This window comes from Artemia sp. Qi Xiang Cuo, chromosome 4 (genome assembly GCF_049724085.1).
Source record: "Artemia sp. Qi Xiang Cuo chromosome 4, ASM4972408v1, whole genome shotgun sequence".
Lineage (NCBI taxonomy): Eukaryota > Metazoa > Arthropoda > Branchiopoda > Anostraca > Artemiidae > Artemia > Artemia sp. Qi Xiang Cuo.
This window is the reverse complement of record NC_142797.1, coordinates 31,175,613-31,197,876: the sequence shown is the minus strand read 5'-3', so window position 1 is coordinate 31,197,876 and position 22,264 is coordinate 31,175,613. Positions and strand designations below refer to the sequence as shown.

Sequence of the window (22,264 nt, the reverse complement as noted above, 5' to 3'; positions counted from 1 at the left end):
GGGGGGGAGTAAAAGGACACATTTGATTTGATGATTTAATATGAAGTGCCTAGAACAAGGCCGTATTCAGGATATTTCTTTGGAAGGAGGGGGGGGGGGTAAGTTAACATTAAAAAAGAAATCAAGAATTTGTTTGTATGCATTTCTTATACGTGTTTACGAGTCGGACAAAAAGTTCGATGAGGGAAAGGTTCAAAACCTCCTAAACCCTTCCCTGGATACGGTCTAGGCTCAGAACTTAAAAGCAGCTTTAATCTTATCCATTAGTGATGGTGATAAAAAGAAAATTAAGAGAAATCAATCCGTGCAGGGACTTTAAACCAAAGTAAGCCCCATGCATATAATTTTTCTTTTAAAAATAAAAGCTGTCAGATTTAAAAGGCTTGGATAACCGTATCATTATTGATTCACACTTATAAGGTCGTGTTAAAATCATTAGATCATGAAATGGACATTTGGACGCCACCGTCACTGTTTTTTAAAAGCGTTGCTATTTTATCTCGTCATCATTAGCTGAATGGTCAACTGAATGGGCGCGATACACCAGTCTAGACCAACATATTTAATGAACAGTGTAAATTCTTTGATAGCCTCTTAAGTTTAAAATCGTGTTTGTTGGCCTTTCAAGCTGCAAATATGCATAGCAGATTTACTTGACGTAAAGTCTCGTTGATATTGTCCTAAAGATTCTCAAAGGAAATGACTAAAGGATCCTCCACATTGAACTTTAGCGTTCCGTTCTTTTTTTCCCCTCTGAAATCCTCAACGCTTGACAATCCTACGTAAGACCTTATGTCAACCTAACTGCAACCCCAAGTTTTTACATACCGCGTTTTTTTTGTTTTTTTTTGAAAGTCGCAACGATTTATGGATTACGGACGATTTTTTTTTTACCAGCTCTTTGGCGGAAAAAGAAGCAAATCTCATGCTTTGAAATTTTCCAACACATGCGAGAAAACGTACTCAAGAATCAAATGGACAGCTGATTTTTCAATTATTTAAGTACTATAATCTGAAAATTGTTGTAATAATAGAAGCTCAGCAGCAGCAAGTGGGACGAAACTCTCTTCTTCCGCAAAATACTTCCGCAAAATAAGTAAGTTGTTCATATTGCAGTATTCCAAAAATCGCAAGATGTGGGAACCAAGCGTAAAACGGAACGTAACGCAACTGCTTTGACGGAAGAAGTTGCGCCAATCACAACTTTTGCCAGTAATCTTCATAAATAGTGCTGGTAATATGTATGAACTAGCGGTAAGACGGAATGGAACGTAACCGCTTTGACGGAAGAAGTAGGACCAATTTCAAATATAGTGCTGGATAAGTTATCTATAATACATTGTGAATTATAAATAATTTCTGAGACCACGCCAGCTAAGCTTGACAAGATGTTAAAAGATATGCGCAAAGAAGAGGAAACGAAGACAGTTCGAGCCGGTGAAACTATCCTGAAACTTATCAGGGGCTTATTTGAGCCCCATTCACAATGAACTCATTAAATCAGATTGTTCTCTTTTACATTATAAAAACTTGCAACCTAAAAAAATGTCAGATGAAACTGGACCTGATAAGAGATTAGCTATAAAAATATTAAATAAAATGATTTATCATCTTGAATATTGAATTTTTTTAATAACTCACACATTCACTGTTGCATGGAAAGGGTCTTCTTATATTTTAGTAGTTGTTTTCTACAGTTTCTATAAACTTACTTCAGTGGTTGTTTTTTACAATTTGTTTTTATTTGTTTCAATGGTTGTTTTTAACGGTGTGTTGTTGTTTTTTTTTTATTTCTGCACAGAGTGGAGGTCTTGGCCAAAATATTTGCACTGTTTTATTCATTTTACTGACTGGAACTATCCTCGTTTTTTCTTCTTTACATATTTCTTTTTCTCATCTTATTGTGAATTATAGTGCTATTTTTTTTTTAATTTAATATAATAATTTTTTTAATTTTTTCAACACTAGTGAGCATTGTGACTATTAAATTTCATGCTCATATGGTGGTACTAGTAATTTTCTATCCAACATACTCCTTCTCAAAGAAGTATCGTATATAATTTCTATTGAACAAGTCTTGTTGTAAAAACCTTGAGGACCAATGGTGTAAGCAAGCTATGGTCTCAGATAATCTTATTTCTGGTCTCATATTATGTTTTGTAACTACAGACAACCTTTTCCTTGCCTTTATTCCACTTTTTGGAATGTAAGAAAGGGTAATCACCCCAGCCCCATTGGTGTCCTCGGAGTCCACCTTGTCCAAATTCGAAACAAGCCACAAGCCATGTAGTGACCTTTCTCAACGACGGTAAAGATGTCCACCCATTTTCTTTCAATACCCCATTAGTTATTTAATAGCTATTGCATTAAGCAAAAAAAAAAGTGTCGAACAACAACTTTGAATTCCCAGTGTATATTAGATTAGATAAACGGTGTCTGTCCCTTTTAGAACAGGCTAAGAGGGTTTTCTGTTTATAATATGTATGCTATCTATATTTTGAAATTCAATTAACCCATTTGGCTTCTTTACTAGATCCCTGCAGTCGCTTTGGATCCTATTAGAGATTAAATGGGATGGTTTTATGAATTTGAAAATTTGTCATCTGGGGAGTATATATTTTCATGGAATCTGGTCAACACATTGGATTAATTCTGATAAAAGTAATTTATCCTCCAATACCCAAGTAAAACTGAAAACACTGAAACGTCACATAAGGTAAAAAGTGAGCTCGGGCCTATTTTCTTTGTTTTCTTTGCTGCTTGCGCTGTGTAAGAAACTCTACATTACTTTCATGTACGTACGCAGGGTGAGGACCATTGGGCCGACCTCTTCTTCCCCTCCCCCACAAAAAATCCAAAAATTTTCAAATTTCGTTGCACTTCAAATTGTCAAATAAGATACTTTTTATTATTGTTCCCCTCTTAAAGAAATACTGCGTGCATCCCAGATTATTTTGATTGCAAAAAAGACTGCACATATTTTTGATGCGACAGAGTACATAAAGTGATGTGAAAGACCTGACACTGGAATGTAAGAGTACCTGTAAGATAAAATACTCAATTTACCTCCACTTTGTCCTTCGATTCTGGAACCAAGTTTTCACCTGGGCATCAGTCATCTTTAAGATCTTTGCCAGAGCAGCACGTTCAGCTGATGCTAGGTACTTCTGTTTGTGGAATCTTTTTTCTAGCTCACATACCTAAGCAAGAAAAGTTTTTAGCAGTCAGCGTAGGTCGAAAATTATTGTCAATCAACTTTCTAGCATACTAGCTTACAATAGTTGTGGGGATGTTATTTCAGTGGGTATTAATTAAAGTAATAAGAAGAAAAAAAATCAATACACAAAACGAGCATTGTGCGAGGACGAGCTAAAAATGACAAATGAAAAAGTAAAAGAGTAGACAAGAATCTTGAAATTGGGCTTACAGGCTAATTCTAAGAAGGTGGATTCCCTGGGGAAGGCTAATTCTAAGGGGGCAAGCTAATTCTAAGGGGGGGGGACTAATTCTAATGGGGTGGATTATCTGACGATTTCAGAGTCGCGCAAAAATTAACTAGCTTAGCTACATTGCTTGGTTTCAAATTGAAGTTGATTTCCCGTGCCGTGCTAGGAGAAGTATTTAACTAGGGATTAAGTCATTTAGATCTTAAAGGTGATGGAATAAATCTTTAGTTCAACTCAATTAAATTGGATTAATTAAAAAGCCTTCCTGGCTAAGTGGACGTGCGCTGGGTTGAAAATTCTTTGTCCAAGGAGAACGGGTTCGATCCCTGGCGTGGCCAGTTATTTGGTTTGGGACGCGGGTCAGTGGTGTGACTCTGTAAGCTTAGCCAGAGCCGATCCAGCTCTAAATGGGTACCTGGAGAAATCTGGGGAAGGTAAGCAGGAAGGGTGTGCAAAAGCACAGGATGGCTGGCTCCCAGCCCCCCATTGCACTTCCTGGCCGAAGGGCCACGAAACGGAGATCAGCACCGCCGGTTAGTGCCGTCATACTTACTTACTTACTTAATTAAATTGGAGTAGTTTATTAACTGCATTAATTGACTACGTGCATCAATTGTTCCATGTACATTCTGAAGTAGAATTCTAAAGTAGGATATTATGTTTTTGGAGATTCACCCCCCCCCCCCAAACTCATTCTACAAGTTAAGTTTTTGAAATGACTTAGTTTTAATTACCTGAAGTCTCGTAAATGAAGTTCTTGGCTTTTTCCGCTTTGGAGGGGTTCTTTGCTGATAAGGGTGTCCAACTCGACGAACTATAGGGTAGCCTAAAAACATAAATGGCAGATTTTTACTACCCCGAATTTGGAAACGAATCACTTATTACACTCAGGATGAAAAATATGCCGTTTCATTTATGAAAACAATCTTGTTTATATTTTAAATATAATTTCTAAGAACAAATGTAATTTCTAAAAGCTAAGTGAAAAAGAAAGAGTACTGTCTTATACTGCCTTGTTAAAAAGTGTACTCCAGACCCGCTGGTTTATTTTTGTTACGTAGTTCCAGATGCCAATAGTATTATTTCATAAGAGAAGGTCAGAAAGGAAAGAATTAGTCCCATCTTTTAACCCGTTGTTGTTATGTCAAATTTGGGCGAGGAAAAGCAAAGTCTGATTGGTTGTTTCGAAAGGGATTCCAAGCCAGGAAAAGAACGAAAATTTTTTAAGTCAAAATATTTTGAAAACTACACTCTCTCTTATTCTGTGTGTCCTTTATGTCTTATGGTAAACTAGTTTTAAACTTTTTACCAAACTTGTTGGAAGCATCCCAACATTGCAATTACTTTTTCGTCAAGGTTTAGCGAACAAAAACTTAGAAGCGGAAGGAAATGCCGTCGAGGCAAACACCCAGTGGCAGATCCAGGGGGCGAGGGGGGCGCACGCCCCCTAACGAAGTCTAAAGTAGTGTAATTTACTTAATTTACGCAAGTGTTTGTTAATTAAACTTGCTCCTAACGCAAGTTTATCGGATCAACCTATTTTGCCCCCCCCCCCCCAAAAAAATCCTAGATCCGCCCTTGCAAATAACAAATGGCGAATCTTACATTTTGTTGATGAATTTCCTCTGGTAGATTTTTATGTCAACTGATGAACGTTTATAAGCTTTATTACTTCTTAGGGGGAAAAAGAGGTCGGCCATGATTTGAACAGACAAGTTTTGGCCCGTCCAGTTCAAGGACTCAAAACATAATTGATGTTGACAGTTGAAGCCACTATACACTTACATTGGCCCATAAAGCTTTTCAGCAGAAACAATACTCTGTGAGCAAATGCAAACTCAGCAGAACTTTTTAATGTTTATATAAATGAAAGATAGAAAATATGCTTTAAGAAAAGAAATGGAAGTGTGCTAGTTAGTTAGGCACCAATCTTGGTGTCGCATATCGATTCCCAAGTAGTTTTCAAAATTATCAATATCATTTTGGGAGAAAACTCCTCAGGAGTTTTATCTCTCTCTTCCTTTCATTTATCCTGAATAAGGCTTTCCGTGGGTCCTGCAAACCAGCTTTAATGACAAATCAATGCTCTTTGTCTCGCATCGTTTAATTTGTGCCGCCATTTTATAACCAAACTTCTTTGGGCATTTTCACTTGCGAAGAGGCATACCTCCCACGTGTTGAGATAAGCCACTGAAAATATTGTTTATTGAGACCTACTCTAGGAACATATTACTCTCCTGCCAAAATTGTAACTTCAGTCTATTTAAAGTTGGCTTTATTTCATTGGTTATTACCCCAAAGTTGCACCCATTTCTACCTAGGATCTTTCAACACTATTAAGAACATTGACTTCTGGGTTTGGCCATGTCTCTTTTGTCTAAATCCGTGCTCTGAAGTGCTACTTTAACCAACGTTTTACCTGGCAGTGACGCATTTCTTTCCCAATATTTAACGATTGGTGGATTCTCTGAATTACGATAATTGCCTATAGTTGCTTTAACAATAGTCGAGTTAATAGTAATTCTGACAAAACTCGAACTTTAAAAGTGCTCTTTATTGTCAGTAAGAAAATTGTCAAATTTCCCGGAAAAATCTTCAGTGGAATTTAAATCGAGTCAGTTTTAAATTTCCTAATGCCAGCTTTGTCAACAATTCTAAAATCCATAAACGAAATTCCCAACATCCTTGTATGACTAGTCGCTGACTTTCCTCAGTTACAGGAATTACAAAAAGTCAACTAGAGATCGAGGATAAAACGACCAGAGCATCAATGATTACGGGGGGGGGGGGGGGTTAAACGCTTGAAGTATAATAGATTTCAAAACCAAGCCTTTTCTCACCAACTTGTAATTTTTTTCGGAAGAGCATTGCTAAAACTAATCTAACCTTGGCAATTCTTTCTCTAACGTTATGCCTGTTAGTCCTATATTTCTTATTCTACTCTTTAAAAAACATTATCATTAATCATTTCTCTTTATGTTTGATTCATTTATGTGCTTTTTCCATTTAACATTCGACGTCAATCTAAAGCAATCCAAGTGCTCCACGCTTTAATTCTCATTATTTTATAGTCTTTAAAATTGGAAAAGTACTGACCTAAAGTTTGCTTTTTTGGTATTTTGTACTTCCTTCACCAGTTTTTTTTTTTTGGGCATGCATTTTTTCTCTCATGGGCGAGCTCATCAAACTAATGGTCGCAAAAATTATGAGAGTGGTCATTAAATAGTAATTGTTTTAGGTCTAAAGGCAGGGGCGGGTCCAGGATTATTTTAGGAGGGGGGCAAAATAGGTGGATGCGATAAACTTGTGTTAATTGAGTAAATTACACTGCTTTAAACTAAGTCAGGGGGCGCCTCCCTTGCCCCCTCCCTGGATCTGCCACTGTCTAAAGGCACCAAAAAGCATTGAGAATTAACCAGTTTCCATGGGCTAACCACCACGTAATTGACTGTTCTGCACTTAAGCACACTATTATGCAGTCTTTAGTCTATTTGTTGCAACGACAAAAAAAGAAAAAAAAGAAAAAAAGACAGAGTTAAATATGCAAACAATTATTTTTTCGCCTAAAACTAAAGAGCAAAGTAAAATCTCAAAACAAGCAGAAACTGCCCGAAATGCACAAAAGGGACTGCCAGATCTTTAGAGACCACTCCTTACACTTAAGTTAAATTGCCTTCTTATCTGAAAACTTATTAAAATGCAATGAACACAGGTGTTCTGTATGGCCTGTTTTTTGGCTTATAATAAATTATTATTATTATTATTATCCAAGTATGACAGTTTCAATAAATCTGTTGTTGTTTGTTTGAACACAGGTGTTTGCTGGTGTTTAATGTAAGTACTGGCATGAAAAATTTGAGGTAAACTTTTACAGTTTTTAGTCTTGACAATCCTAAATCAATGAGAAAAAGATAAACTTTTGTTCTATATTTCCCTGTAAAAGTATGCTTTAGTTTTAATGGTTTGTATATAAGCCAGTCAAATTATTTCTTAAGCGTATGTCAGAATTTTTCATCCGCAGTTGTATCACTAAACTATAATAGTCTATATTATAGTCTTTTTCTATTCTCTGTAAGTCTGTAACTATACTCTAATACTCTATAACTTAACCAAAGAGAAAAGGTGAGATTACTTCCCTATGGTTCTTATTACTCTATGCTCTACAATACTCTACACTATACCCCATAGGTCTACTCTTTAAGTTTACATAATAATTTTAGCGATACTGAACTGAAAACTAAAATAGAAAAAAAAAATCTATGGAAATATGATACAACGTTAGAGAGATACGCACTAAGAGTTGAGCCAAAAAGGTTTGGTTCCAGAAGGTAAGAAGATGTAACAACATTTTTACTACATAGCTATAGAAAAATGCAGTTTTTCGTAATTTTTTTTTTTTTTAAATTGTTTGTGTTGATTATGAAAAGTTTTTAAATACATCAATTTCCTTTCAAATGAGCCATTAAACATCTCTCTATGATTTTCCAGTGCCAGGCTAGCTGCAGAGAAAAACAAACGGAAAAAAAAGATGTCGTCAAGTTCGTTCTTTATTGTAACTTTTACTAGATACTGTGAAATTACAAACGGGGAAATGCCAATGACTTTTTCTTAATTGCAATAGTAAGAGACAACCTGGCTACAACCTACGGTTATGACGTCATTGATCAGTCTTGTATATTATAAATGCGGTTTTTCGTAAAAATTTGATCAGATTTTAAACCTACATTTTTTTAAGTACTAAAGGTTTTCAACCACATCAATTTTCTTTAAAATTTTCAATTTTCTTGTTTTTAGTTTTATAACTTTGATAAATCAAATAATTTTGACATTTTGATTACTAAATATCAGAATATGTATATTAAATTGACAATGCACATTCATTTGTATTTTTTCAGTAAAGTGCAAATTTTGTTCTGGCCTTGGGAAGGCATAGGAGCTTTGCGCCCAACTTATGTTAATTTCTGCTCGTTTTGAGTTTGACTCGGTTATTTATTGTAATTTCTGTTCGTTTTGGGTTTCATTTATTTATCGATGCTGATTTGTGGTAGTTTCGAGCTTGGTAGATTATTTGATTTCATTTTCGCTCATTTTTGGTTTAATGGAGTTCTTTACTTTTCTTTTAAAAACTTATTTGGCGGAAAAAGTTTTTTTTAATTAATTTCTGTTGGTTTTATATTGACATAGTCTTTTCAGAGAAAAAGAAAATAATACTTTAAATCTTTTCGTTTTTTAAGACTTTATAGTTTGGCCTGCTATTTGTATGCTTGAGAAAAATTTTCAGCAATTTTTAACAACATACACCATTTGAAAAATCTGGACACAAATAGTGCTGTTTAACTTATTTTCATACTAAGTCCTCCTCAAAAACATATTTTTATCTGGAAATCAACTACGCTGAACAAAATGGCCATCTCAAAATTTTGATTGGATGTGTTTGGGGGAATGAAGGGCGTGGGGGGGGGGGGGGCTAGTTGCCCACCAATCACTTTCAACAATTAAAAAGGGCACTAGCCCTTTGAATTTACAATAGAATTAGCCTGTTTTGAAGTTTCTACGACAACGCCTTCTATAAAAACCTTATATGTCCCCAGGGCATAACTTAAAATTCTTGCCCTGATGGTTGCGGGGGAGTGTCCTTCTCAAAAACATATTTTCTATCTGGAAATCAACTACGCTGAACAAAATGACTATCTCAAAATTTTGATTAGATGTGTTTGGGGGACTGATGGGCGTGGGGAGGGGGCTAGTTGCCCTCCAATCACTTTTGACTATTAAAAAGGGCACTAGCCCTTTGAAGTTCCAATCGAATGAGCCTGTTTTGATGTTTCTACGACAACGCCTTCTATAAAAAACCTTATATGCCCCCAGGGTATAACTTAAAACCCTTGCCCTGAGGGTTGCGGGGGAGTGTCCTCCTCAAAAACATATTTTCGATCTGGAAATCAACTACGCTGAACAAAAGGGCTATCACAAAATTTTGATTGGATGTGTTTGTGGGAATGATGGGCGTGGGGGGGGCTAGTTGCCCTCCAATCACTTTCGACTATTAAAAAGGGTACTAGCCCTTTGAACTTCCAATCGAATGGTCCTGTTTTGAAGTTTCTACGGCAGCGCCTTCTATAAAAACATTATATGCCCCCAGGGCATAACTTAAAACCCTTGCACTGAGGGTTGTGAGGGAGTATCCTCCTCAAAAACATATTTTCTATATGGAAAACAACTACGCTGAACAAAATGGCTATCTCAAAATTTTGATTGGATGTCTTTTGGGAAATGAGGGGCTTGAGGGGGGGGGGACTAGTTGCCCTCCAATCACTTTCGACAATTACGAAGTTTGATATCCACCCGGATTTTCCAGACAGCTAAGCCCTTTTCGAAGTATCTACGACAACGAATTCAATAAAACCTAATATGCCCTAATGGCATGAGTTAAAGGGCATTCACTAGTGGTTGGGGGGGAGTTCTCTCCTCAAAAACATATTTTCTATCTGGAAATCAACTACGCTGAACATAATGGCTATCTCAAAATTTTGATTGGATGTGTTTGAGGGAATGATGGGCTTGGGAGCGGCTAGTTGCCCTCCAATCACTTTCGACTATTAAAAAGGGTACTAGCCCTTTGAATTTCCAATCGAATGAGCCCTTTTGAAGTTTCTACGACAACGCTTTCAATAAAAACTTTATACGCCCCAAGGGCATAACTCAAAACCCTTGCACTGAGCGCTCGGAGGGGGTTAACATCATAAAATATGAAATTTACAGAACTTTCAACTACTTTGAACAAACTTGACATCTCAAAATATTAATCAGATGTGTTTAGGAATATGGCGGGTGTGAGCGGGGCGCTAGTCGCTATCCAATCACTTTCAACTATTAAAAAAGGCACTAGCCTTTTCGATTTCCAATTGGATGAGCCCTTTTGAATTTTCTACGACAACGCTTTCAATAAAAACTTTATATGCCCCCAGGGCATAACTTACAACCCTTGCCCTGAGGGCTGTGGGTGGGGGGGTAGGGTTGTCACCCTTAAAGCCCTAATTGCCAAAACTTTCAACTACATGGAATAAAATAGCTATCTAAAAATTTTTATTGGATGTGTTTGGGAAAATGGTGAGCGTCAGAAGAGGGTTAGTTGGCCTCAAATCACTTTCGTCTATTAAAAAGGGCGATAGCCATTTAAATTTGCAATAGAACGAGACCTTTTTCAAGTTTCTACGACAAAGATTTCAATAAAAACCTTATATGCCCTCAGGACATAAGTTATAATCCTTGCCCTGAGGGTTGTGGGGGAGTGTCTTCCTCAAAAATATGTTTTCTATCTGGAAATCAACTACCCTGAACAAAAAGGCTATCTCAACATTTTTATTGGATGTGTTTGGGGGAATGCTGGGCGTGGCGGTGCTAGTTACCCTCCAATCACTTTCGACTATTAAAAAGGGCACTAGCCACTCCGACTTCCAATCGAATGAGCCCTTTTCGAAGTTTCTACGACAACACCCTCTATAAAAACCTTAAATGCCCCCAGGGCATAAGTTATAATCTTTGCCCTGAGGGTTGTGGGGAAGTGTCCTCCTCAAAAACATATTTTCTATCTGGAAATCAAGTACGCTGAACAAAATGGCTATCTCAAAATTTTTATTGGATGTGTTTGGGGGACTGATGGGCGTCGGGGGGTTAGTTGCCCTCCAATCACTTTCGACTAGTAAAAAGGGTACTAGCCCTTTGAATTTCCAATCGAATGAGCCCATTTGAAGTTTTTACGACAACGCTTTCAATAAAAACTTTATATGCCCCCAATGCATAACTTACAACCCTTGCACTGAGGGCTCTGAGGGGGTTATCATCCTAAAGACAAAATTTCCAGAACTTTCAACTACGTTGAACAAAACGGATATCTCAAAATTTTAATTCAATGTATTTGAGGAAATGGTGGGCGTTAGAGGGGCGTTAGTCGCTATCCAATCACTTTCAACTATTAAAAAAGACACTAGCCCTTTCAATTTCCAATTGAATGAGCCCTTTTGAAGTTTCTACGACAACACTTTCAATAAAAACTTTCAAAGATTTCAATAAAAACCTTATATGCCCCCAGGGCATAACTTATAATCCTTGCCCTGAGGGTTGTGGGGGAGTGTCCTCCTCAAAAATATGTTTTCTATCTGGAAATCAACTATCTGGAACAAAATGGCTATCTCAAAATTTTTATTGGATGTGTTTGCGGAATGCTGGGTATGGGGGGGGGGCTAGTTGCCCTCCGATCACTTTCGACTATTAAAAAGGGCACTAGCCCATTGAGTTTCCAGTCGAATGAGGTTTTATTGTAGTTTCTACGACAACGCCGTCTTTAAAAACCTTATATACCCCCAGGGCATAACTTAAAACCCTTGCCCTGCGGGTTATGGGGGAGTGTCCTCCTCAAAAATATGTTTTCTATCTGGAAATCAACTACGCTGAATAAAATGGCTATCTCAAAATTTTTACTGCATGTGTTTGGGGGAATGAAGGACGTGGGGGGCTAGTTGCCCTCCAATCACTTTCGACTATTAAAAGGGGTACTATCCCTTTGAATTTCTAATCGAATGAACCTGTTTTGAAGTTTCTACGACAACGCCTTCTATAAAAACCTTATATGCCCCCAGGCCATAACTTAAAAACCCTTGCCCTGAGGGTTGTGAGGGAGTGTCCTCCTCAAAAACATATTTTCTATCTGGAAATCAACTACGCTGAGCAAAATGGCTATCTCAAAATTTTTATTGGATGTGTTTCTGCGAATGATGGGCGTGGGAGGGTCTAGTTGCCCTCCAATCACTTTTGACTCTTAAAAAGGGTACTAGCCCTTTGAATATCCAATCGAATGAGCCTGTTTTGAAGTTTCTACGAGAACGCCAACCATAAAAACCTTATATACCCCCAGGGCATAACTTAAAAACCTTGCCTTGAGGGTTGTGGGGGAGTGTCCTCCTAAAACATATATTTTCTGTCTGGAAATCAAATAGGCTGAACAAAATGGCAATCTCAAAACTTTGATTGGGTGTGTTTGGGGGAATGATGGGTGTGGGGGGGCTAGTTGCCCTCCAATCATTTTCGACTATTAAAAAGGGCACTAGTCACTTTAATTTCCAATCGAATGAGCCCTTTTTGAAGTTTCTACGACAACTCCTTCGATACGAAGTGCCCGGGTATAAAGAACCAAAAAACAACACATTGTGCCCACATCGTTCTTTACTTAGGCAGCGCTAGCGCGCTGCCTATGATACACATTAATATTCTGTACCCTATAAAATTCTATAATTATAATCGATAATCTATACTCTGTAACTTAACCAAACAGTAAAAAAAGTTACATCCCTAAATTTCTGTGGTAAAAACAGTTGTATGACCCCGTTTTTACCATGATAAATCTTAAACTAGTAAAAAGAACAAAAGGATTTGAGTCATATTTCTTCTAAGTTAAACCTTTCATTCTTTGTTCCTATACATAATTGACCATATTCATTCCCAAAGCATGATATAAAGGAAAACCTTTGAAAAGGGTTTTGTTTTCGGTAAAGAGCAAGTTAAGCTTTAACGTAAAAAGTGTTAAATTAATTTTTTACGGGGGCCTCCCCTCCTATATAGGGTAATTTAATAAAGCTAATGAAATAAAAAATAATGGATTTCTTTTAATTTTTCGAAGGGGACTGAGCTAAGAGTTTCCTTTGGAAAAGGGGTAGAAAAGAGTACGAAAATGTTGTCAAGCCGGAAAATTTAAATTGGTCTCCTGAAAAAAAACGGCATCATCTAATACTACCTTGCAAAATCCTAAAGCTGGTCTTTACTTTTTTAATTTACAACATGGCAGGAGTACTATGGTCGCTTTTTTAATTCAATTCAATTACATTTTGTAATTCAATTCGGCAACGGTATACTGTCTTTTGCGCAGTTAATTACTATAATGATCGCGTTGACGGGGTAAGGACCCAAACCCTTATTTTCTGCTGGTAGGAAGAATATGATAGGTAGCTAAATTTTTCACCATAGGCTATTTTTTAAGTTTTTTCAAGGAGTTTCACTGATCTCAACGGAAAGAAGATGACAAGAAATGGAATAAAAGCAAAAATCTACCGAAATGGGGAAGTTTAAAATTTACGATCCTTAAGCTCATAGAACATGTGCAGTTACAACAGACGATAAGATGAGATTTATTCAAAAGAGATGTACATGCAATAATACACTATATTTATCCCCCAAAGGCTGCTTGGCCTGTAAAGTAGGGGAAAACATACCAGGCACTTACTCAGTGATAAAAAAAACCCTTACAGAGAGAAGAGAAGAAAAAATTGTAGAACACAAAATTCAAATAAAGTAGATAAACTAAATAGAAAACAGACTCCAATTAATCCTACGCAAAAAATGAAAAGAAAAACGTTCTGGAAAGCCCAAAATTCTTTAAACAATTTTCTTGAACATTCGAGTCCTATTCTTAGAAAAAAAAAAACTGTCACAAATGTTCTCTTGAGTTTTGTCACAATTCTGAAGTCTGTGAATTGATGCACTGTGTTTGAGATATGCCAGTTTATAGGTAGGAAACCCAAGACACCCCTTTTTTATTGGTATAAGCTTCCCATAACTTAAAATTATGATGTTTTTTTCATTCAGTTTTAATTTAATACATAAAATAGCAGGGTGCTCTTTTTTACTATTCCATATCCTTTTTTATGACAATTCAGCCCTGTTACTCCTGGGAAAGGAATTACATTTAGGGGCGGGGAACCTCTAATTCGTCAAAAAAATTCCAAATTCAAAAATTAAAAATTGAAAAAAAAATACAAATCAAGAAATTGGAGTAGCTAGGCCAAGAACCTTCTTCTCTAAATCCATATTTGGCAGATAGCCAAAACGCTAGGCACATATTTAAAGCAGGAAACACTGGTGATACCTTTTTATTTTGACTTAGTTAGTTTTCGTGATTTAAAAATTTTCTTTTAATGATGTTTGATATTTGTATATTTTACGATCTTTCGAACTTGACAGCTCCTTGCATATCAGAAATTTACCCAAGCTCACTCTTACCCTGTCCCATCGAATTTCATCTCTGTCAAAAAGAGATACAAATTCAAAAAGACCATTTAACGTTCATCAAAAATGTAAAAAGGGGGACATTATCCGTCTTTTGTCATACGGTTGTCAAAACGATTGTCGGATATTCTACTCTAATAGCATTTTTATCAAAATTTATAGGAATAAGCTCAAGATTCAAAACTTTTCTAATCCCTTTTCGTCAATTTCTAAGAATAATTCAGGGAAAAGAGGAAAGTTCCTTATGCCATATAGACCTGGAAACGAGAAATTGGACCCAGATGGAACCTGTTACTTGTGATTTAAGTGATACAGCTTCAAGAAGTACTCGTAGAACTTTAAATAAGCATCATTTGAAATATTTGGGACATCACACCTAGTTCAAGTTGCTTTCAAGTATCTTTGCTCTCAGTTGCTGAAAAGTTTACTCTTGAAGTTTTCGAAATAAAAGAATATTGGCAACTTTATTATGTGTTGCATTCTATCAAAATGGGTTAAGTACACATAAAGGATATATAAGGAGTCAATAAAAAGTCACAATGCTCGAGTGACTCAATAATTATTTATGAACTTGTTTTTTTAAGGCTGGTCATAAGTACTAAAAAATCCAAACGGAAAGAAATTGGGCACTTCGCTGCAATCTAGTAAAGAGTGAATCACGGCTCATAGAAATAGAAAATTTAACAAAAGTATTTTGAACTAATTGTATAATGAGAAAAAACTTTCAGCTTAAGTTAATTCAGAAATGGTAACTATTATTTCGATTAATGATTGTAGTAAATGTCTATTACGAAAACAAATTTATGTGAATTTCAAAAAGTCTGAAACAACTTAAAAACGGCGGCAGAAAGAAATGAAAGGTCAATCGTTGGAATTACGATGGTCAAAAATCCTTTCCAAGAGATTTAGAGTCCCCCACCTTGAACAAAAAGAAAAATTACTTTCTTGCCTGGGAAGCCCTGATGCGCCCCCTTTTGCTTTTTTTTTCTTTGTCGCTATGATGGTGCAATGGGAATTTACAAAGAACTGCTTAAAGTGTCATTTGAAAGTTACATGTTATGTTTACGTTCTTTTCATAAAATTGTCTTGATAACGGCGTCCTAAAGTTTAATATGGCACCAAAAACACATTTTTTGGTGCCATTTCTATATTGGGATAATTGTGAAGGATGGATCGCATGGAAACATAAAGATCCTAATGTAAATGTTGAAAACGCTAGCTGGGGTTTACAATAAACTAGTTACGTAGAATGACTCGTATGTCTTCCCCATACTTTGCAGGCCGGGTAGCCTTTGGATGGGGATTAGTATAGTAAATTTTTCTTTGTATATTTCATCATGAATAATCTTATATTGTGATTGCGCATGTTCTATAAGCTAAATAATCAGCAAGTTTTAAACTACTCTTATGGTAGATTTTTTTTTTTTTTTTGTTCACTAAAACATGCTTGGGCATAACAATCCAGTTTTTCATAGTTTTAGTCCATAATCCATTGGTCTTGTGATCTATGTCTATTAGAGCAAATGTATAACAATAACAAGCCATATTTATGGCTTGTTATTGTGCATAATCGATTACTTTGCATAGCCAATTTAGAAATATGTTTACAGGAACGAAACCGCCACGGCATGGTTGTGTGGTGTTTGAAAGTAGGATTCTGTATAAATTGAATTAAAAAAAAACAAATTTTTTCAACTTAAGGTAAGCAGCAACATTAAAACCTAAAACGAACAGAACTTATTATGTAGTCTATATCAGGGGGGTCGCCCCCTCGTCAATACCTTTCTCTGTACGGTAAAGTTTGTATTTTGTTCCAACTCTTTAAGAATGACCCCTGGATCAAAAAAGCCGTTTAATCAGAATAGATAGCTCTTTTGAAACTGCTAAAAAAAATTAGCGTAAAGAGCGAGGTACTGACGTAACTTTTGATAAGGCCAAACTTGATGAAACCTGTATATTTGAAATCAGCATAATAATCCAATTCTTTTGATGTATCTGTTGGTATCAAAATTCCGTCTTTTATAGTTTCGGTTGCTATTGACCCGGGTCGCTCCTTACTTACAATTCGTTACCACGAACTGATTGCTAACTTTTTGATAGTTTTGAGTTGATGGCTATCTCTGAGTTTTCAATTCTTAAAGATTTGACTATGTTAGAGCGAAGAATGGTGTTCTGTTCCTTAAAATCCAGAATAGGCACTTCTGTGTTGAGTTATCAGTTTAGTTGCCTAAAAAAAGGCACCAGAACTTAAAATTTCTGGTCGAATGAGCTTTTTTTTATACGAGGGCTATTCAGAAACTAGGGAACATTTCCGTCTGACGCCGCTAGACACGCGGCGATCACGTATGTTTTGGTATGCGCGTGCTCGTAGCTTCGGTTCCATTGTAACTGAACCTCCGTGTAACTGAACCCCAAGCAACTGAACCCCCGTGGAACTGAACCCCGCTTAACCGAAACCCCGTGCAACTGAACCCCCGTGCAACTGAATCCTCGTGCTACTGAACCCTCGTGCAACTGCCCCCTTTAACTGAACCCTCGTGCAACTCAACCCCCGTGCAACTCAACTCCATTTAACTAAACCTCCATGTAACTGTAGCTGTGTGTAGCCATGTAACCATGTAACTGTGTGTTAACAGAACACAACTGATGAGCGAAAAGCGATGAAAGAGTGGGGTAATACCAAACTCTCAACTACCATTCTTGGAGACATCTGACAGTTTATAAGTGACCATGGAATTCCTGTGTAGTTTTAAAGTCACTTTTATGTGAATAGGCAGCGTGGCGGCAGAGTGCACCTGGCGACGATAAATCACATCAGTACAGTTTTTTTCAGGAAAAAATTACTCAGTGATAATTCATTGCTCCCGCTAGCATTATGCACTTCTAGGTCCGGGCCTAGGGATCTAGTGGTAAATCCAGGCCTGAGCGGGCACTTATTTCCTTTTGGTGAATTAACTTTCCCTTTAAGCATCTCTGAAAGTTCCAACTTAATACACAAATACCTTTTTGAGATATGCCATTTTGAAAATCTGCATGCACATAGTGTCTTTTGATTTAGTTTAAGTTCCACCTCAAATACCTCATTCTGTCAAGTTTTCAACTTGATATGCGTAGCATTAATAGTGCTAGTTTAATAGTAGCAGAGGTCGTAGTAAGAGCAGTAGAAGAAATAATAGTGTTGAATTAGTAGTAGTAGTAGCAGTATTAATAGCAGTAGTAGCAGGTCGATGCCCCAGAAGTTTCATCTTGATATGCAAAGCTATTCCAAAAAAAATTGCTGATACACCTGTATCAGCAACTGTGTGTTATTGCAAGTTACCAATTGTTAAAATTTAAAGTTTTTATAGAAGGGATGGTTGTTAAAACTTTGAAGGAGGCTCTTTCGATTGGAAATTTAAAGTTCGAGTTAAATTTCTAAGAATAAAAGGTAATCACATGACAATCAGCCTTCCCCTCTTAACTGACACCCCCCCCCCCCCAAATCTAACCCAAAAAAATAAAAATAAACATTGTTTTAGACAGTGTCTAAAAATCACCTCAACCTGCCTGTGAGGGTATAAATCCCACCCGTACCATCTGGGGCAAGGGTTGTAAGTTTAGCTAGATACTCAGTTCTAATGCATACGTGTTATTTAGAAAAATTAGTTTCTGAAATTTGGTGGGGGGGGCTTATTCGATTGGAAATGAAAATTTCCAGTGCAATTTTTCAGAGTTAAAAGCGATCGGAGGGCTTCCACCCCACCCTATTTTCCCCCCAAATACATCCGATCTAAATTTTGGGACGGCCATTTTATTTAAAACAGTTTAAAGGTTACATAACTATACCATAGTTAAATAACCGTGGTTCATAACCCTATTGTGTTTTACCCAATGTAAACACGGTGGTTGAGTTACACGAGGGTTCAGTAGCACGAAGGTTCACTTACAGGGGGGTTCAGGTGCACGGGGGTTCAGTTGCACGGGGGTTTGGTTATACGGGGGTTGAGTTGCACGGGGGTTCAGTTACATGGGGGTTCAGTTACATGGGGGCTCAGTTACATGGGGGTTCAGTTACATGGGGGTCTAGCTGCACGGGGGTTGAGTTGCACGAGGGTTCAGTTAAAGGGGGTTCAGTTGCATGAGGGTTCAGTAGCACGAGGGTTCAGGTGCACCAGGGTTCAGTTGCACGGTGGTTCGGTTATACGGGGGTTCAGTTCCACGGTGGTTCTGTTACACGGGGGTTCAGTTAGAGGGGTTCAGTTGCTTGGGGTTCAGTTACACGGGGGTTCAGTTACACACACACCCGTAGCTTCAGTCGGCATTCAGCCATGAGAACGAGAACATCTCTGCACTGCCCGTTTTCCCAGTATTCCAATTTAAAATGTGCGCTACAATTTCAAATCCCGCCAGTTGTGAAGCGCGGTCCGTAATACAGTTTTTGTTAGCGAAAAACCGATAGAAAATTATCGGCAACTGTGCGAAATGTATGGCAACGACGTAATTAATGAAAGTTCAGTGTGAAAATGGTGTATCCGGTTTAAAAATGGCCGAACCAACGTGCAGATGAAGAGAGGAGTGGACGCCCGAGCATTATGACAGACAATCTTCTCGCCAAAGCTGATGAGAAAATTCGTGGGACTCATTCAAATGGGAGATTTTCCCACATCCACCCTACAGTCTCGACCTAGCACCGAGTGATTTTCACTTGTTCCCGAAGATGAAGAACTGGCTAGCGACACAGCGTTTTGATGACGACGACGAGCTCCGGGCGTGCGTCACTGAGTGGCTGAGATCGCAGGCGGCAGATTTCTGTGATGAAGGAATTTCGAAGCCTGTCCACCACTATGATAAGTGCCTTAATTTGTTTGGTGACTATGTAGAAAAGCAGCATTTTAGCCACTCTTTCAGATGTATGTAAAAAAATATTTTTCCTGAACCTAGTTTTTGTTTTATAACAAAATGTTCTCTAGTTTCTCAATAGCCCTCGTATTCTATGACCATTGGATTGACACGACCATCCCTGGAAAAAAAGTACATCTGACCATCCTTCTTGAGGGAAAATATGATACTTCGTCTTTTGTAGATAAGAGCCTGAAATCTATGCTCATGAGTTTCCATATAATGTAATAGAGGTAATTACTTGGTTAGAAAAAAAATAGAGAGAAGGCAAAAAAGAGAAAAGCACTGTCTTCCTAATCCAACAATTGAGATAAACCAACACTTGAACGTTGTCTTGACCTTACTTATCTATCCAATTACCTCGGACAAAACAGTATAAGCAAATCCTCAGCAATAACGAAATGTTCTAATTCATTCAAAGTCGTCATTAATAAATGTAAGCCGTTGTAAATTTACAAGCAAAAACCCCTTAATGTTAAAAGCACCCTATCTTAAACTATGACCGTGTAATTTTCATCAAAATTACACCCTGTTTTAGGCGTATTTTTCTTCTATTTTTGGAATTATGCCAATCTGCAATTATGAAGTTATCGGCTATTTATTTTGAAAATTAAACATAATTGAATGAGCCCCCTTTTTGTAGGATTGTTGTAAAAAAGCTTTAATTTACTTTACTGAAAAGAGCCGGATCTAAAAGGGTTTACAACCCCTTGGCCTTCATATTCAGGATAACCCTGGATAATATGTTAAAATAAGCATAAGTTGAATAAAAAAAAGTGTTTTTCAAGTGAAAGCAAAGTTCAAGATTAAAACCAAAAACGAGCAAAACTTCACTACATATAAGGGGGACTGCCGTCCCCTCAATTCCCTACTCTTTTCACGAATGTTTTACTTGTGCTGTAGGCTACTTACAGCGTTTTAATACATTTATACACAATTAACAATATATCCTACAATACAACCAACAATAATATAAACATGATAAACAATTATAACCAATCGGTAACTACAAGTTTTACACGAAAAAATCGTCTTTAAAAAATTCGAACATTTTTTTTATTTAAACAAAGTACAAATATTTGAACCCATTCATTCTGGAAATAGTGATATTTTTTTCACTAACTTCTTATCACATTACTTTCATGTTAGTTTTACAATATTAATTCTAGGGGTTTCAGTTCATGAAAATGCTCAGGGGGAGGGGGGCACCGTTTATTTCTTTTTTTAATGAAGATGAAAAAAATCAAAATTTAAGAGGCGATTAATTTTTTTGTTATCTTCGGTCTTTTCAATGAAGATACCAAAAATAATATTTTCCAAAATATAGGGGCTTGGGAGGATTCCCACCCATTTCTTGCCCAAGATTCATTCTTGGAGCACTTACTGACATTTTAGTGGTTTTTAGACACTAGTAGAGTAAAGATTGGGTGACCGAGATGGCGAGGCCGTATCGAGGGGAGGGGGGGGGTACCCGGTTTGACCCCCCCCCCTCCCGAAATTTTGACTGAGTCGAAAATTAGTAAAACCTTAGTAAAAATTAGTAAAATTAGTCGAAGACCGAGTCAAAAATTAGTACCCCCCCCCCGAACAAAAATCCTGGATCCACTCTTGCGAGAGGGTGGTAGTCCCCCTGATTAAAAAAATAATCTTTGTTCGTAATGAATTTTAATGTCGTTCTTGACTTTCATGTCAATAAACTAGTTTCTTTTTTTTTTTTTTTTAGTCTAATAAACCAAAGATCAGTAGGAAAATACCTTGGTTAAATCGCTCCTTTAGCATAGGTTCCAGAATTGTTGGAAAAGTTCCAGACATAAGGCCTAGATGATGACTAGGGAGTGACCAAGGGTGGAGTAAGGGATACCGTATTGCAGGTACTTTAACCGGTAAATGTCCTACTGAAGGGTAAGCTGATTGTGAGATGCTAAATTGTTGTCCATATGAAAAAAGATCTGGTCGAAGTTGCTGCAATGATTCATACTGAGTCATTACTGGCTGGGATGGTGACTCATATCTTAATTCATTTGTGTCTGATTCACTATTCACTGAAATTGAAGCATCTGATTCATACCCTGATTGTTCTTCTGTTTCTTCCAGAAAACGTGATATTCCAAAACTAAGTGACTTTTTATCTGTGGTGGATTTTGTTTTATCAGCAGGATCCATTTCAACCATTTTTATCTAACTTGGAATGCTTATAAACACATAACAGCGACGGTTGTTGTTCGAAAGGCCGCTTCTTTGACAACCTCAAATGTTTCGGTAACTCTAAAAATTACGAGTTCAAAATCGTGAATAAATATCACCACTATCGCAAATTCAAGAGAGCACCCTCGCTGTTTCAAAACTCTAATGTTTCCAATGAGGTTTTTCAGGGAAAACAAATACTATAAATTCAACAAATAAGTAAAAACCACTATTATTACAAGTTCAGGAGAAAAGCTTCACTGTTTCAAAACCTCGAGTGTCTCAAATGAGAATTTTGGGGGAAAATAAGCTACTAAACCTCTTTACAGAATCCACCAATAATATCTTGTTTTCAAAGCTGCAACGCCTTTCCTGAATCTGATTGGCTATTTGGTACACGCATGGACAGCGGAAAATGAATTGCCTTTTAGGGCAAACTGAAAATTGAAGCTACTATATTAGCGAAAAATGTTTCATATAGATAGAGATGGGCTCTAATGCTAGTGCACAGACACGTACAAAAAGATATTAATTCGGAAAAGCTGGCCTGAAATCATGGTGATTTCAAACAAAAGGGGGGGGGGGGACTTTCAAACATTACGTACACCAGACTAAATATTAATATATAAATATATATACCATATAAATATATATGGTAATCCCTCTATATATATATCGGATTAATTAATTTCAACTTA

At 37.0% G+C, this 22,264-nt stretch overlaps 1 protein-coding gene across 1 annotated transcript in view; it reads right to left on the bottom strand.

Moving 5' to 3' along the window:
• LOC148952994 (uncharacterized) overlaps positions 1–21,816 on the bottom strand; it is an 83,010-nt gene extending 61,194 nt beyond the window's left edge. The window contains exons 1-3 of the mRNA XM_089087496.1: positions 21,137–21,816; positions 4,181–4,272; positions 3,067–3,200 (exon numbers count right to left, since the gene is read on the bottom strand). Coding sequence (XP_088943622.1) covers positions 3,067–3,200; positions 4,181–4,272; positions 21,137–21,554 — 644 coding nt within the window. The 5' untranslated portion in view covers positions 21,555–21,816. The remainder of the gene's footprint in view (positions 1–3,066; positions 3,201–4,180; positions 4,273–21,136) is intronic.
• Between the last annotated feature and the right edge of the window lie 448 nt (positions 21,817–22,264).